Below are 17,684 nucleotides of genomic sequence, written 5' to 3'. Positions count from 1 at the left end.
CTTGAATGGAGGAGACAGTACTGTTTATCCTCACCCTCTCCTTTATGAATTTTGGATGAGATGAAGAGCAAAGGAAGGGAGATAGGGGTAGAGATTTAGTAGGAAAGGGTCTTAAAGCCTTAGCAAAGTAAAAATGAGGCTCTTAAGGGCCGAGGATTTAGCTCAGTGGTTCCACCACCTGCCTTGAAAGTGCAAGGTCCTGAGTTCGATCCCCAGTGCAAAAAAAAAAAAAGAAAGTGGGCTCTTAAATCATAAGATTCCAGAAATCTGGAATATCACCTGTTTGCAGCTACTCTGTGGTACTGTGAGAAACATTGCCATCCCACGTGTGAAGAGAAAACTTAGGTTCCAAGAATCAAGCTAAGATCATGGAGATCAAAGTCTGACCCCCGTATTTCACTGATTGTAAGGTGCCATCAGCAGAAAGAAGCCCTATTTTCTATTCAACACTCAGAAAGAATAACCCAATATGAGACATCTAAGAGAAAACGTATATGTCCGTGCATGCACGTGTACACACAGACACACACACACACACACACACACACACATACACACACATTAGTCAAGCTTACATGGTAGGAATGAACAAGGGGGAAAGAACACCCAGCGAGGTAGGGAAACCCACACACCTACACCCTGATATTGACTAGATGAAGGGGAAAAGCTCACCACGATTTAAATTTCAAATGGAATCTGCATCAGTTTGCTGCCTGAATTCACACTCTGAATGCAATCTTTAAAAAAAACGCTTAGGAAGAGCATTTAATTTAAAGCAGGGCTGGGTTGACATTGCCACCTGGTGTCCAGCAGAAGCAACTGCAAACCTCTGATAGTAAAGTGCGTTCTGACTTCAGAGATAGAGCAGTGCACATTTTATCAAAAATTTCACATGCTAATTAGAAGTGTGCACCTTAAAATTATTGAAATACCTACATATTTATAATTACAAAATTTATTTTCTTTCCACTGCTCTACCCTGCTACTTGGGAGCAAATTTGGACCATAAGGGCTTCTTTTCTTTTTTAAAAAATGTGAAAACAATGATTATATCCTTACCATTTTTGTAGGAAAGCAAAGACTTCATGCTGTTTGAACAGTAAAATAATATGTGAATAAGAGAGGTTGTTTTCCTCCATACCTTTACAAGTTAACTAGAGAACACAAAGTTCCATTGACATGTTCAGAAATATGCAGACATTTCTTAGTCATGGCTAATAATAACTGGAGTGTTTAACAACATGTCATGCGAACAAGACTTTTACTTACTTCACAATGCTAAGTACTTGCTGAGCAAATAAGATAAACAAAAGTTCAGGGGATTGAAAAATGCTGCCTAGCCCCCTATGACTGGCCTCAGGTTATTTTTTGCAAACTAAGATCCAAAGACCTGAGTTAGATTTTATCTGACCCATCCCAGGGGAGGATCAAGAGAGAAGGCTGGTGTTCTGCTCACTCTCCACCATGGAATTTGAGATGGTTCATTCCTCTCCTGCCCACCCCCTCCAATAATGTTTCAGGTTAACCTTCAGAAAAGCATGCCCATAACTCCTGTGGCTTAGCCAAATTTGGACAACACACTTCTGCTTCTCTATTTGCTGGTTGTGATATCAGGACTCAGGACAGTTCCACATCAAGTTGACTGAATTTCCTCTGACCATGGCAACCTGAAGCACTGTCTTTCTCAGAACCGGCAGGTTCTATTTCCTAGTGTCATTATTAGTGGCATCTCCTTTCACTCTCCAAACTCCCCCAGGGTGATGTCATGTGACAAGTCATGGGACAGAAAGCCAGTTTGGAATTAGTGCTTCTCAACATTTTCACTTCCCAGAAACATCATAAGGACTTTCTGAGCAGAATCATGGGTCAGGAGAAAGAACCCCCTTTTTTTTTTCTTTTGATACCAGTGATAGAACTCAGGACCTTGCATTTGTGAGGCAGTCGGCAACATCAGTACCACTGAGCTAAATCCCCAGCTCTCTCTGCTCTTCTTCACCAAAACATTTTCCAAAGGGGATTACCAATCTCAGAGGTGAGCAAAAATTGGAACTGCAGTAAAAAGATGTAGAAAATGATGTATTTGCAAAATGCTACAATGAGATTGCCTTGTTTCTTATTTTTAAAAAAGAATGAGTTTTCATTAACAAAAGTTTATATCAAATATATAAGGAGAAAAGAAGAAAGTAATCTTCTCTTTTGATCTTTGAACTCAGGATAATGTCTGCTAACATTTTAGCATATTTCATGCTCGTCTTGCAGGAGAATGTGCACCTATATATTTATTGGTGCAATTTTTTAAAAAATAAACTCTTGGGCCAAGGATTTAGCTCAGTGGTTCCATCACTTGCCTCATAAATACAAGGACCTGAGTTCAATCCCTAGTACCAAAATAAATAAATAAACAAATAAACCCTTTTATATATAATGCTTTGCTATGTAGCATTTAGCTTTCTTGGCTTGGGCTTTTCTCTCATCATTATTTAGCAAATTACTTTTAGTAATTGCACATTATTATGTTGCATGTTTTAACCATTTTGGCTTTTTTCAGTATCTTACTATTATAAATCATAAACTATGTTCTGGTGCCATTGTCATGGTTAAATTACATCCACAGTTACTATTTCTTTAGGTTAAAATTATAAAGAAATTAAAAGAGATTATGCATTTTTAAATCTTGAGATTTATTCTGGAATTGCCTTAAATTTTTTGGCCTAAACTTTTTAAAATTATGACTTGATAAGCTGCATCTCCTTATCAGTATTTTTTGTGATTGAAGTTGGAAGTCTTTCCTTATATGTTTTGATTTCTATACTTATTTTTTTGTAATTTTTACATTTTTCTTACTTGCACATCTTTTACCACAGGCCCACCTTTGTCTGAGTGACTTGTGGGCCTCTTTTATCCAAGGAGGCACCTCACTCTGTGGGATGGATGACTTATCTTGGACCTTTCCTTTTCAAAGTACTTGCAAGGTGATGTTTCTCAGTCTTTGGTCTCACTTCTCTTTTGAAACAAGTCTCTGAATTAAATTTAGAATAGAGAAGGCAATTAATTACCATTATTTATGGATGTTTTTAGGACAGAGAAACTTACCTAAACCTTTAAAGCCTTAGGAGAGTTTAATTAAATAAGAATATTGATGTGAACTAAATTCATTAAGCTTAGCGTCCCAAAAGAAAGGTTACCACCTCAGAGTGAGAGAACTTCTTCATCTTGAATGGAGTTTAGTATATGATTACTAGATACTTCAAATAGATTGGGTATTAATGCCTGTGTTGTGGGCAGTTACTGGCTTAAAATGAAACCGTATCAATGAATATCAGATTTCCTTCCTTTTAATGAAAATACTTTTCTGCTCAATTCTAAAACTTCTTCCTGTGGGAAAAGGCTCCCTTTTGTCTCTGTGACAGATTTATTCATAGCACTCTTTTTGGTGTAGGCTGATAGATCTAAAACATGAGCATCACTGGGGATCTTACTAAAATGTAGATACCTGCCCAACTCTGAGTGTTTTGAGAAACATTCTTTAGTCTACTATTCTGAATTTTCTTCCACCCTTCTTTGTCCTTAAGCTGAGCATGGAATTTGGGCTGATCATTTGCCCTACATTTTCAGAGAATAGCTCATATCGGAAGGTCCCCAAGTCCACACCTGAACCCATATGGCCTCCCACAGCCTACAGGGGACATCTCTGTAGGTCTCACAATGGTCCCAGGAGCAAATGGACTTTGGATCAAATCCCACTTTGGACCTGAGTTCAATCCCCAGTACCACAAAAAAAAAAAAATCCCACTTTGGAAATAAAAGTGGGCACACAGGGCTGTTGATTAATTTACTGGTCATTAGTGGACACTGACAAGTTGATCTCTTCCTGTCATCGCTGCCTGAGTGCAGAATGTTCATGTAACTCACAAAGGTTAAGTCTTTGTTAAAAAGACAACAGAGAACATAGACTTGATTTACTCAGCAAATGTGACTTGACCCAGTTCCTTCCAGTCACTGTCTGGAAGATGTAGGACAAGGGGCTTGAGCTCACTGAAATGCTAAAGATCAGCTGCCCTTAGACACTATTGTGAAAATTAGATGACACTGTATTCATATAATAGATGTTTCTATAGATGCAACAGTCTTTCTTTTCCCTGTCATTCTGATTACTTTTATTTCACTCCAATACTGAGTAAGAAGGTTAAACCCATCATTTATATCTCACCTTTTTAGAACTTTTTAAAGAAATTATTTCATGAAAAGTGGTTAGAACAAGCCACATCATTGCATCTTGTATCCCAGGACAACAAAGTTGCAGCCTTTATAAAAGTAATCAAGTTCGGGCTGATTACCCATTGAGAGAGCCATTCCCATCAGCACCTCTAGATCAGTGGGACAGAATCAGTTACCGTCTATGCCTCTACGATGCATTAAAATAGGTTAGCATCATTTACTTGACTTTTCTCCAAATGATTCAGTGATCCCAAATTACCTATTATTACTTTTTTCTAATAAAACGAGAAAGACGGGGTATCTGTAAAGGCATCTGGCATTTGATTATTGCCAAATGCTATGCCTTTCTTCCTGTGAAAAGAAGTAAACAAGGATTTGGGGGTCCTTTTGTGCATATTTTTTTTTTTTTTGCTCTACCAGGACTATCTTTCGATCCACACTCCTTGTGATTCTGGGCAATCCAACTGGTACAGCACAAAATATTTGCTCTGCTCACTCTGTGCTGCTTGTGTGCACCCTGCACCAGACATCCTAGCTGAGAGCTGTAGGAAGAGAGAAAGCCATAGCCTCTGCTCCCTGGGAACTGACGCTCCTGTTTGTGATCTTGGACCAGTCACTGAGCTTCCCATCATAATGTCTACTTAGGGTTTTTGTGTAGGTAAAATGAACCCCATATGTATTAAGTACTTCAGAGGTTGATTCATTGCAACTGCAGTAGTACTGTTACAGGGAAATTGATATTTGTCAATCACTTATGACTATATCAAGCCCTATCATGAATATCTTATATTTGTTACCTCGTTTAATTTAATTGTTACAATATCCTTTCATGTGGGTATTAGTTTTGCTATTTCACCAGTGAGAAAGCCTGGAGCAGTTTTCCAAGGTTCACATTTAAAGAAGGCAGGAGAGTTGGAATTCAAAATAAATTTACCATGTCTCCCAAACCCAGACTATTTCTAGTGCACCTGGAAAAGGTCTATAGTTTTTAAAGTGTCTGCTTCCCATGCAGTTTGGAATGGACTGAGGATGTGTTCACTGGGGACCATGGGAGGGAAAATATAGCAATGTCTATGACAAACACCTTGGAGAAGAAATAAAGCAAAATTGGAATCATCATAATATCTTTTATCATCTTCCTACCCCCTCAACCCACAAACAAATGCATACACACATACATGCGTGTCCAGCCATGTAAAAACCAATTCACCGTGTGTTTCTGCAGCACCCAGAACTGTGCTGAAGATGGACTAAGCCAGGGCAATTCTATCCCTCTACTGTCAATGCACATGTCAAATCAAATTAGTGAATAAATAAACATGTGTAACAGCCTTTCTCTTGTAACAGTGGGGACTGGGGTGATTCCTTGAATCGTTTTTTGATCTGGGTATCCAAAAGTAGGCAGATTAGTTCAAGTAGTCGGTAGTTAGCTACATGACTAAATGGTTTGAGAGAGCAAACAAAACAAGAGATAACTTCTAAAAACACCAAATACACAGTAAATTAAACTGAGGTCTCTTTTCACTTTTTTACACATAAATCAGCTATTATATTTTGCTTGGTTTTTATTTAATAATGACTCTCATAATTGTGCTTGCTATGAAAAAAGCTCTATGCTTAGTATTTTTAAACATTCATTTAATATAACTTTTTTTAGTCACATAAAAACACGATTTTGCCACATAATAGAATCTTTAGATGGATGATCCTTTTGCTTAGCATACTTGTTTTGTTTTCTATCTTCAAAATATCTCTCATTTTCTCCATTTTTCATAAAGAAAATCAAAGTTAAATGGATGCTAAAAAGATTTCAGGAAAAATGTATCATGTACATTGACATGTTTCTTTCCTCTTCTCATCAGCTTATAATTGAGTTATAATTACTGGTCAAGTAATAAAAGATGCATTTGGCTAACAAAATAAAGCAAAGAAAATGAATGACCTTGCTCTTTTTTTTTTTTTTTGAGACACTGAGGATCAAGCCCAAGGTTTTTACACTAAGCTCCAGCCCCAGCACTTTCTTAATTTAGATTTTTTTTTCCAGTACCAGGATCAAACTCAGGTCCTTACACTTGTGAGGGAGTCATGGCACCACTTAGCTGCATCCCTGGCCCTAGATTTATTTTTTTAATTGGCGACAGGGTTTTGCTAAGTCTCTAAATTATGCAAGCTGAGCTCAATCTCTCACTCTCCCACTTAATGAACTTTCTGAGGGGGTAGAATATTGGATTCTAGAATTAGATAATTTAAAAATGCACATTTTGTTTGAGAAGCATTCAGAATTATTGAACCCCTTCATTTCTTAATTAGATCCACCCAGGTGACCCAAAATGTTTCAGGAATCCTCTTTCACTTCTCTAAATCAGATACTTCCTGGTCATTTACATAATCTTATTTTTTAAGAAATTATTCTGTTATGGAGTCAGGGTACCCTTGAGTGTTTGCTGCTCTAATAAGTTCCAAAATAGTAGAAATATTTAGACCTCCTGTTCCAGGTAGCAAGGATAGTTTCAAAGAAACTCAGGGGGAAAAAAAATCTATTCCTTATTCAAACGGCAAGCTTGTGAGTCTCCTTTACATTCTTCACACTGCCTTGTAAAAGTACTGCTTTTATACTGCCCCTTGGAAAGTCAAATGATTTGAAGAGCCATTCCACTTAGGTCTTTTATCAGAACAATTAGCCAATTCCAGTCCCACAAAGCCAGCATATTCTGTGGGATCTACCAACTTGATCTACAAAAGAATAGTACAGAATGACCGATTGTGACGATTTCAAACCCCAAGGTCACTCACCCAGTTCTAAGACAATTGAAGCCTCCACATGTAGACACTTCATCATCATCAGCTCCAGCAAGGAGACTAGCAAAGACCACAAGAAAAGTTGCCACTCTCTGGGCCTCTTCACTGCTTGGGGGCTAAATTGAACCCAAAAGGAGGTATTATCCTTCCTAAGGATGGAAGGTTGGGGAGAGCATTAGCTGGAATAATGTCAGATTACAAGCTTTGTAGAAGTATGAGATGAATTATCATATGTCATTTAACTCCCCTACTAAGGAAGAACATAAAATTAGAGATTATGTTACCCTTCAGGGTCTTCTGTTATCCCTGGAAGGAGGAAGTGCCCTTCTATCTCACACATATGAAGCCATTCATCTTACGTACATTTTGGCATGTTTCCTTGTTGAGTCAAGAAAACATGATGAACCCCACCTTTATTCAAAAGTCAGATTTACTTGGAGAGTGGTATGCCAGGCCACATCCCTCAGACTCAGCAGTCACTCCCAGAATTGCTCTCGTTGATGATATGATCAGACTAGACACCAAGATAAAGGATATGGTCTATTATTAAATTTAAAAAATTGCAAATTAGACTTGCACTTTTTGGTCACTATGTCTTTTATCCAAATATTCTAACATAAGGCTGCTGTAAGCCATTGCCATGCTACATAATGCATGAATTTGACAATAGAACAGAAGTTAAATTTTTATATTCACTTATACAAAATCATCCTGATGGAAGCAATGCTTTATTGATTTATACCAACAAAAGTCGTACTAGAAAAATATGTCTTTGAAGTGGATTTTTTCCCAAGATGGAACGGGATCTTAAGGAAGGAGCTGATTTTGCCATCCACAGAAGCATTCGAGCCAGAGTTAATGTCTCATCTCTGAAATATATTACTGAGTAAAATTAACATTAGTAAGGTTTGGACCAAGGTGACAAATACAACCCATTCTACAATAAGATTTCCTAGCATCACTTATAGTTTAGGTACAAAAGCACTTTGGCCAATTAGCTAGACAACTGCTATAATTGGAAGCATTCTCTGTACCTTATAGAGGTGTAAGAATGTCGACAGCACCTTTTAGATTGTACCTGAAATGGAAAGTCTCTGAGTAGGGTGATTCCCTGCCACCACCAAGGAGAGTGTTTGAAGACTATCTCTGGCAGAGAAACATAGGAGACTGGGGTCTCTACCTATCACATCTACCACTGACTCTGCTGATGAACCTTCTGTGGATGAGGACTCTAAACCGGGCTTTTCCTTCAGACTGAGACTTCTCTGTTTCTTTGTGACAAATATAGGGCCCATTGCCCGCCCCCCGGCTCTGATTTCAGTTCAGAAGATGACTTTCAAGAGAGTTTAATGCCAACATCCCCCAGAAACAAAACAGAACACAGATCTTCTTGCGTCATTCCTGAGGAAGGAATGCCAAGTCTCAACATCAAATCAAGTCAGAGTTTTTCATTTCTGAAATAAGTTCGTAATCATTCCCTAGACTGTGCCTCCTCTCCTTCTGTCACATTCTGAATAAAATCCACTGTCTCTTTGGTTTTATTCCCTGTTATCAATTCACAAATCCAGACCTGAAGAAGCAGCTCCTTCTTTCGCATTATGAAAAAAAAAATGCAACAGTGGTGTCTCACTAAACTGATTCATAGTGCTTTGGAGAACATCCTTTAACCAGGTCATGCTCCCCATCATTCTAACTAGGTCCTAACACACCCAAAGTTTTAGCACACACCCTTTCTTTGTATCATAAATGACATCTCTTAGCCATGTCAAGAAATACTGTTGTGCACACTAGGTACAGAATTATTCTGAAGGCAGCAAGAAAGCATGAGGCAGTGCAGAGATTATGCACTTCAAGTCAAATTCTGGATTCCCCATTTACAACCTGTGCAAGTGTGATTGAGTTGCTCCATCACTCTAATCCTGTTTTTCTATCTCTAAAATGGGACTACGATAACCAGGATTTTCCTCAAAGTGTTACCATACGTAAACTGGATTACGTGAAGCATATAGCACAATATCTGCCTCGTCCTAGGCCTTACTGATTATTATTCAGTACACTGATCTTTCCCTGATTCAACTCAAGCCTTACAGACTGCAAAATAATCATATACAAATTGTAATTGAAAAGCTTTCAGGGAAATATTTGCAGTTTGTTCAAAGTGACCTGTCCTCTTAACTGTTATGAGTCACACAACAGTGGGCTTGGGTGCTGCCTCAGGCATTTCCTGCGTGTAGACAGGGCACCCGTGGAATGAACTTCTCTCCAGCCAGTAGATGAGGCTTCTGAATCTTACCAATGACCAATCAGTGATGACGAGCTTGTTCCCATTGCTGATGATCAAGTTTGTCATCTGGTAAAAACAAATAGATCGACAAGCTTTCTTCCAGATCAAGAATTTGGTAAAGAAGGTCTAGTAACTATTTCTAAGGACTCCTTTCCTTGAAAGCCAAATATTCCACCCATTGCTGGGTGATGTTTTATGAAGCAATGGGAGGAATAGAGATGGGTATTTTCCTAAATGAGAGGATCATGCATGAAGTCATAATCCCTTTTGAAGAATCTTTTTCTAACATGATTATATTCAGTTAACAATACTTCTGGGGTCCCGACTGAATGCAAGGTGCAATTGTGTGCAGAGATATAAAAGACAACAATTTAGAAGGCAACACCATAGTTGGAAGATAGTTTTCACAAAGGTAAAAGTATAACAGTCTGTTTAATTAGTTGACATTAGGAGACATTTATGTTATCATGTGCAAGGCAGTGCTCTAGGGACTTAGCCTATATTATTAACACATTTCATCTACCCAGTAAGCTTTTTGAGATGGCCCTTATTATACCATTCTCTAGGAAAAATAAAATGTAGTAAATTAATCCAAGGTTGCATACTGGTAAGTGTTGGAGCTAGAATTCAAGTCCAGATAGCACAGCTGTAGGTTCATTTATGCTCACAACTGAGGGATAACAAGATAAATGGGACCAGGACAGGACAGAACAGGCACCAGACAAGGAGTGCTGAGCTCAGGCAGCACAAGTGTACAATTAGAGTAATATAGCCACTAACACAAGCATTCAGTTGTACTTGAGTCAAGAGGAAGCGAATGAATCATCACCAAAACTTGTTACTCTCTAACTCTCAGCCAATTTGGAATTTCCTTTGCCTGGTCTCATCTCCTTATATTTCAGAGTAAAAATTCACTTCACTTTGAAACCTGGAATTCTATGTTTGATTGATATTAACTTCAAAAATCATGCACAGGACTGTGTCAGTCCTAGAGTCTCTTCTCTGAGACAGACACCCTAACTAGAGATCTTTCAGACTATTTCTACTCTGAGATTTTGAATTTATTTTCAGCAGTTCTTTTAAAACAGAAAGAGCGGGCACAAAGATGCCCTGGAAAACATGTTGCCATTTGCTCAACCCTAGCAAGAAGCAGAGCAAAGTCTTCACATGACTAAAAATTCACTCTCGAAGAAATACAGCATGAATGTGACTCTATGCTTATTGCATGTGCTCTTCTGTTTTGTTTCAATCTCAAAGATTGCAATTTTGCAGAGGGGAAGAACTGGATAAACACATGCGAACTCCTTCCAGAATTTTTACTATGAGGAGGAGCTATATTTGCTCCTCCTGGGCTTTATTTGACTTGTGGGTGGGTGGGCAGGATGAGGCTGGTGCTCTATGAAGGTTTTGTGAAGACACGGATTCTTCTCAACATATATATATATATATATATATATATATATATATATATATATATATATATATATATGCATATATATATATATTTAAATTGCCTTGTATCTTGTTGCTGTTTTCCCTAACCCGACACTATTAAAACTTAAAACTTAATTCTTCCAGAAGTTTATATCTGCTGCAAAATAATTCATTCACCTTTTTTTAATTACAGTATTCTCAGATGAGAGACGAAGTATTCAAGTCAAACTTAGTCTGTGCATTTATCGTTCTTCTGTTTATCACGGCAATACAAAGTTTGCTTCCTTCTTCAAGGTAAGTACACAAAGACTAAGTGAGCAGGTGAAATGTCCCTGTGAGATGATATCCTTTTACCTGGAACCAGCTAACTGGCATTCTCCAGGGGTCACAATTATAATGGCTGTATCCAGGATCCATACCGACATGTTTGACAATTCAGTGTCCATTTTGAGTATCTTAAATTGCATAATAATTTCATTTCTCATCCAAAGCAGGAGTCTTTTTCCCAATCTTAATAAAAACTAACCAAAATTAAAATCGGTCCTCCAGTATTCAATATTGCACCAGTGAATTCAACTATAAGGCCTTCAGTCTCCATTTACTCATCCATTTGTCCTTGGAAGTTACTGATAGATAGACGCTAACCACAGAGGTTATTCATAGAAGTTCATCATAGCTTCCTGGATCAGCAGATTTGAGACTCCAAGAATACTATAAGCACTTATATGAGGGCCAGTCACTACATGCTACTGTGTATACAGTAACTCCAGAAACCACCATTGGTTAGGTACTGTGATAGTACTCCTTTTAAACAGAAGGGAACTGAAGCTCAGACCAATGAAATACATTGCCCAAGGTCTCTCAGTTCAAAATTATTACAGCATTGATTCAAAACCACTGTCTCCTCATATTCTTCTCTGATTTATTCCCTGTATAGCATATACATATCTACATCTGTATCTTTACACACAATACATAAGTACATACATAGCATAGACATCTAGATGTACATGCATATTTTAATTATTTCTTTGCCTAAGAAGACTGGGGTCATGGAAAGAGAGATTACAGAACAGTAAATTATGAGTGTTTGTGGGTGGGGCCTTACCAGATTAACCCAAACTTCCTGGACTTCCCTCTTCACTTCTGTCTGGGGATGTGGGATTGGTATGGTCAGAATGTTGTATGGCCTGTCTGGACTCCTGACTGCTGGACAATGTGACACACACACATCCTGGCCATCAAAAAGCCTACAGTCCACTGGAGGGAAAAGCTGAACAATTAGCTGAACAGCTGTGAGACAGGATGGTGACTTTGGTGTGAAGTGTACAGTGGGATAGGACAGTGAGTGGGAGATGAGGCGGCTTCCAGGTGAAAGGCCAGTGACAGTGCAACCATCCTGAAGGAGCTCATTAGTCTTGAAAAAAGACCAAAAAGGCTGAGAGAAAGAAAGGACGGAAACAGTATTCTGGAGGACAGGAGTGTGTTGAGTCTTATTAAGGAGCTGTGGATGACTGACAAAGAAGAATTTCTTGAAGCATTTTAATTGAAGACACGATAGGATTAGTATTTAGAAGGATCGCATTGAACGTGGATGAGTGGGAGAGGGCATTGTCAATGAGTAGGCAACTGTAAAAATCCAAGCAAGAGAGCTACTAGTGTAGTTCAGGGACAGAGCACTTGACTTGCATGCACAAATTCCTGGGTTCAATCCCCAGTACTATAGATTCTTTCTGAAAATCCAAGCAATAAATAATAGGGACAAGAAAGTGGTTGTTGGGGGAAAAGGAGAAGCTTTTTTAGATATGTGTTAGGGCCGTGTTCAGAGTTCCCAGTGTCCACTGGCTGTGAGGGGTGAGACAGAAGTGAGATATCAAAGGAGGATCCTGAGGTTCTGCACTTGTCACTGGGTGGCAGGGTCGCTGACTTCCAGAGGAAGTTAGATCACACTTCCCAGCAAGTCTAGGTGGATTCCCTTCTCAGATGCATGACCAAGACGTGTAAAACAGACTCAACGCCCTATTCCTGTGTAGAGAAAAAGCCTGGACCCTCATCCAGCAGCTGGACAGAAGGCGTCTCTACCCTGGGTTCCAGCTGAGCCCCATAACAGCAGTATAGCCAGTGCTCTGACTTCACTTGCTTCCTAAACAGGAAAATCAGACCTGAAGGAATCTTCAGACAATCTGCATGTGGGAGTTGAGGGGTGCATTTGCTTCTGACAAAGCGAAAGCTTTCTTTAATGTGCTGGTTTCTTTTCCAACTCATGCTGATGGATGCTTGGTGCCTTTGCCTCCTATCTCTTCTGTCATGGTGTTTTAGCAGATCCCTCCACATGTGGCCACAGCCAGTTTCCAGCCCCCTAAGCAAAAATTAATGGCCCCTCTCAAAGGCAGACAATGCTAGTCTGGCTGTTTTCTTTGATTCCCAGGTGTTCACAAATATTCCTTTCCCAAAGAACTGAGGAAAGGCTACAGAATACCTCAAAATGCCTTTTGTGGTTACAGAATAATGTATCTAAGCCAGTATAAATAGTGATAAGAGAAAGACAAAAGGGAAAAAGAGACACACCTAGATGAGACAGAGGGAAAAGAGGAAGAAGGAGGAAGGAAAGGAGAGGTAGTGAGGGAGAGAGGGAAGACAAGAGGAAGGAAAGAGGCATCAGGTCTGATTATTTTCTGTGCATATTCCTAGCTATATATATAAATTTAACCTCTGTGAAGCTTTGGTTTCCTCCTCTGTAAAACAGGAATAATGGATTTCAGTAAAATTTAAATCACCCGTCCTCCCTTTTTTCCAAATTCTTATTTGCTTCTCCTTCTAAATCATGTAGTTTGTGTCTACTGAAAGGGCTCAGAATATCTTCCTGTCAGAGTTGTTACAAGGGTCCAATGCACAAATGCACACTGCAGATTCTGAAGTGTCACACAATTGTCATCTTTTGCTGTGGTCTTTCTGTTTTCTATTGCACCACAAGCTATATAGGCTGTTCACTCATTTCCACCATTCCTTGACTTTCCAGCAAATGTCAAATCACAGTATCAACCCAAATCTTGTTTCACAGACAGGCTGCAGAGGATAATTAGAATGTAATGTCTAGAAATGATTTGAATAGAGCTATTGGCAAATCCCTTGTCATTCTTTTTGCAACTAGATTTCAGAAATGAAAGGTTTCCTGGCTTCTTATGTGCACCAACAATGCAAAAGCAAATTCAGAGCTCCTGGATGCCTGAATAGCTCTATAATTAGATGAAATTTACAAGCTGATGTTATAATGTTTGTGTGTGCAGAAATAAATGAGGGCTGAAGAGCTGCTACAGAGTTTCCAGAGAAATTTTATGACCAGTGCCAGTACTTTGCTAAAAGGCCTGGGTTGTAATATCTACCCATAGATATTTGAAATGCATTTGATCTCTTGAATTACACCATGAGAAAGAGAGCTAACAATTCCTTGGGTTCTTTTTACATTCCTTTATTGCTTTATTTGCCCTTTTAAAAGACAGGTTTTTAAATTCCACTACTAAAGATTAAAAATGATGTTTTAAAGACAGTTATCTTACTGAGGGCTGCTCTACAGGTTTTGTTTCGGAACTGTAGGTTCAAACACACAAGGCTTTGTTTTTCCCACTGGACCCCATGGCCCGTCTTTCACCTCTCTCCCTTTTTTCAGTAAGCCTGGAGGAGGTCATTCAGAAAGGTGGCAGGGTTCCAGGGAGTTCTGTGTGCAAATTCTCCCACACAGCCCCCAGCATAGCCTGATGATGCCCTGTCCCCTGCCATGTGCGTACAAAACCTCAAGAGCAGCAAAGCATCAGTTTGACAGATTTCCAAACAGTGGTCTAAATGCCTAAGCAAAGCTCTAGCTCATGTTGGAAAGTGAACTGACTAGAGTCACACAGCACGTGGTCTCATCACAAATCTCTTAAATCTTTGCCTTCCTGAGAGCCATCTTTAAGACCCAGCGTGCAAGCTCACTGCTAGGAAAGACCACTTGAGACACTTACCAGTGCCAAAGATGAGTACATCAGCCTTTCCACTTCCTGGAGAAGGCGTGGCAAGCACCTGGAAAGTTTGAAAGTCTCTTTCCTGTGCAGGTTGGGAAGGAAGGGTTGGAGTCTTCTTGTTCTACAGAAACCCACTCAGCCTACCCAGGTGTCATGGAAGAAACCGAAGGAAAGCTGAACCCCACGAGAGAATCAGTCAAGTGCCCACAGTAGAAGTAGCATAGCCCTTGGAGCAGACTACACAACACAGCTCAGTACAAAGAGATAAGAGAGACAGAGAATAGGAACAAGAATGAGTCAAGAGCAGCCCTTCCAGGCCCTTCGTACCATGCCACGCTGTGCACTTAAGAGGTTGAGGGTCATGCTGAACATCTGTCCAACTTGCCTTTCCTTAGTTTGCTTCTGCCTCGTAGGTGGAAACGGTCATGCTTACTCTCTACAGTTGCTTCACAGTACTGAAACGTGCAGGCCTTGGAACTGGCCCACTCTCCCTCAGGAATGCCTGATACAGCAATCCCCCTACATTCTCCTTTGTTTGCCTCTCCTTAGTTTGCCCCTCCTTAGTTTGCCCAAAAGGAACCATGCATTGTCAGGAGTGTTTTTCCAGCCTGCTGGGTGGAGGGCATTTCCCATCTGCCTGAGCCCTCTGGGAACTCACTGCTGCAAGAAACTCCTGTTTTTAACTAGAACTCCCACGGAGATGTCTTGCCAAAATACTCCACAAAGTCAAAACTGAGCGAGTGTTTTTTAAAATCCTGTAACAATAACTGGAGTCATGGAAGGAGCCACCTTCCAGGCTGCATGCCATTGGAACTTACAGAGGGAACTGACGTTACTGGTTTCTCCCTCTGTAAGTCTTCATCCCCTCAGCCACTGTTCTGTCATGCACTCTTGCTCTCCTTCCTGACCACATTTCCTAAATTCCTTTTGCTGCTCACTAGCTTCTCCTGCAGCTTCCTCTGTGGTCTTCTTGCTGTATACACCCTGCTCGGGCAAGCTCCTCCACTCCCAGATCTGCAACAGTCACCTGATCACCCCAGCCCTGCTTCCTCTAACGGGTCAGACTCCAGATAACTAGGAAACACCAGCTGGATGATCTGTGAGCACCAAACATTTACCTTGCCCAGAATCAAATTCATCTACTTATCCCCTGTGCAAACTAGCTTCTTTCCCTCTACTTACTCAGTTAAGGTAGTTAAAAAATATCAGTGTCATCCTTAATGACTTCTCTGGCAAGAGCACCCCCCAACACACACACACACACACACACATGTAAAACACTCATTAAAATCGCCTCCCCATCTCCGCACCTCCCAACTACCAGTGCTACTGCCTGCATTCCTCCCGTTTTAGCTCACGCCTCAACCATTGCATCTTCTTCTAAACACTTTTCCTTTTCAGTGCATCTTCCACCTCTACCTCTCACCATTGCAAACTGCTTCCAGATACACTGCTCTGATAGTATCCTCCTCCCTAGTTAATCATCTTCAATGTCTGCATGTGGCCTAGCAGAAAGCTTCTTAGCATGGTGTCGGTGGTTCCTTCCCCTTTGGTCTCACAGCCTCACCTTCTGGGTGAATGAAAAACCCTCAGCGCCCTTCCCATTCAATCTGCTGGTGCTCTGATCATGTTCTCCGCTTACCTTACGTAAAAAGCTTCACTTCAAACTCCATGGCCTAATCCCAGTGATGCCTCTTTTGTGAAACTTCCCTTGATTCCCTTTCCTGTTTTGCAAATGATGGCTACTTACAGCTGTTTGTGGTTCACAGGAAAGTGTATAATGTATAGTGTAAACTGTGTAAAGTGGTCATCGATTATACGTTCATACTCCTCTCAAGTATATGATCTTCCCTGTGCCTGAGAGAAAGAGAAAACATATGGAAAACATAAGAAATATATTACCCAACAAAGAGATTAGAATGGCACAGTAACACAGCATAGTGGACTTTAAATCCTAGCTTTAGCACTAACCACTTGAATGACTCCTGTGAATTTTTTTTTCTTTAAGTCTTACATCTTTATCTAGAAAAAAATCAAAAGAACTCAGATTTGTTCTGAGGAATCAAGATTAGCAATTATATATAAAGCACTCAGCACAGTGTCAGGCATACAGAGTTCAAAACAATATATTACTGTTGATGATAGTAAAAAAAAGTTTAGGCAAGGGTGTGCGAGAGTTAATAAAAAAGATAGATTCAACTTCGTTCACTAAATGCATGTTTATACAGCTCAGGCGAATGGGAGATATTGAAACCAGGTAGAAAACTTCAGTTTGCAGAAGAAGATACAAAATCTCCAACCACTTCTACCAAGGTGTCATTTGACATCTGTGGAGGTTTGCTGGCTGAAAGAAAGTTGGGAAAATTATAGATGCCAATGAAGGAAATGAATGATTGCACATGGAATGGAATGTGAGGGATGAATCCTCAGGCAGAATCAATGTGGTTGGTGAAAAATTGATTAATAGAGAGAAAAAAACAGAGATACTCCCAGAGATGGGTTTTCGATTGCTCAGTTGCTGGAAACACCCCAAGACCCAGCAGTGGTGTCCAACAGACAGAGACTTCCATGGGACAGATTCAGTGACAGCTTGAAGCTCAGGGTACAAATCTGAGAGTGATATTGAACCCTTAGGCAAGAACTGCACCCTTTCCTATGTATCAAGTGATATATGGTATCTTCCAAGCAAACCACAGTAATCACCAACCAAGCTGAGAAATTTGGAACTAGTGCCTAAACCAGTTCTGTGAAGGAAAGTTTCATGCACCCCACATTGAATGGCAAAGGGTATGTGGGCCCTCCCACAGCCAGAGTTTTGAGATAAATCCCCCGGTGTTTTGCCTTGCCAGCAGTTTCCCAATGAGAAAAGTGAATGATAAAAGAAAATAAGCAAGAGCTAAAAGTCAAGCAAAATATTGCATGTTCCTTGCGAAGTTCTCAGTAGAAAG

General features: G+C 39.9%; 1 protein-coding gene across 1 annotated transcript in view; it reads left to right on the top strand.

The window, feature by feature from the left end:
* Positions 1-17,684, top strand: part of Adcy8 (adenylate cyclase 8) — a gene marked incomplete at its 5' end in the record, with an annotated part of 218,698 nt that overhangs the window by 145,607 nt on the left and 55,407 nt on the right. Inside the window, one exon of the mRNA XM_019210479.2 lies at positions 10,929-11,029. Coding sequence (XP_019066024.1) covers positions 10,929-11,029 — 101 coding nt within the window. The remainder of the gene's footprint in view (positions 1-10,928; positions 11,030-17,684) is intronic.

This window comes from Fukomys damarensis, unplaced genomic scaffold, assembly GCF_012274545.1.
Source record: "Fukomys damarensis isolate Sample0158 unplaced genomic scaffold, DMR_v1.0_HiC HiC_scaffold_5, whole genome shotgun sequence".
In the NCBI taxonomy this organism is placed as follows: Eukaryota; Metazoa; Chordata; class Mammalia; order Rodentia; family Bathyergidae; genus Fukomys; species Fukomys damarensis.
This window is presented reverse-complemented; position numbering and strand designations above follow the sequence as displayed.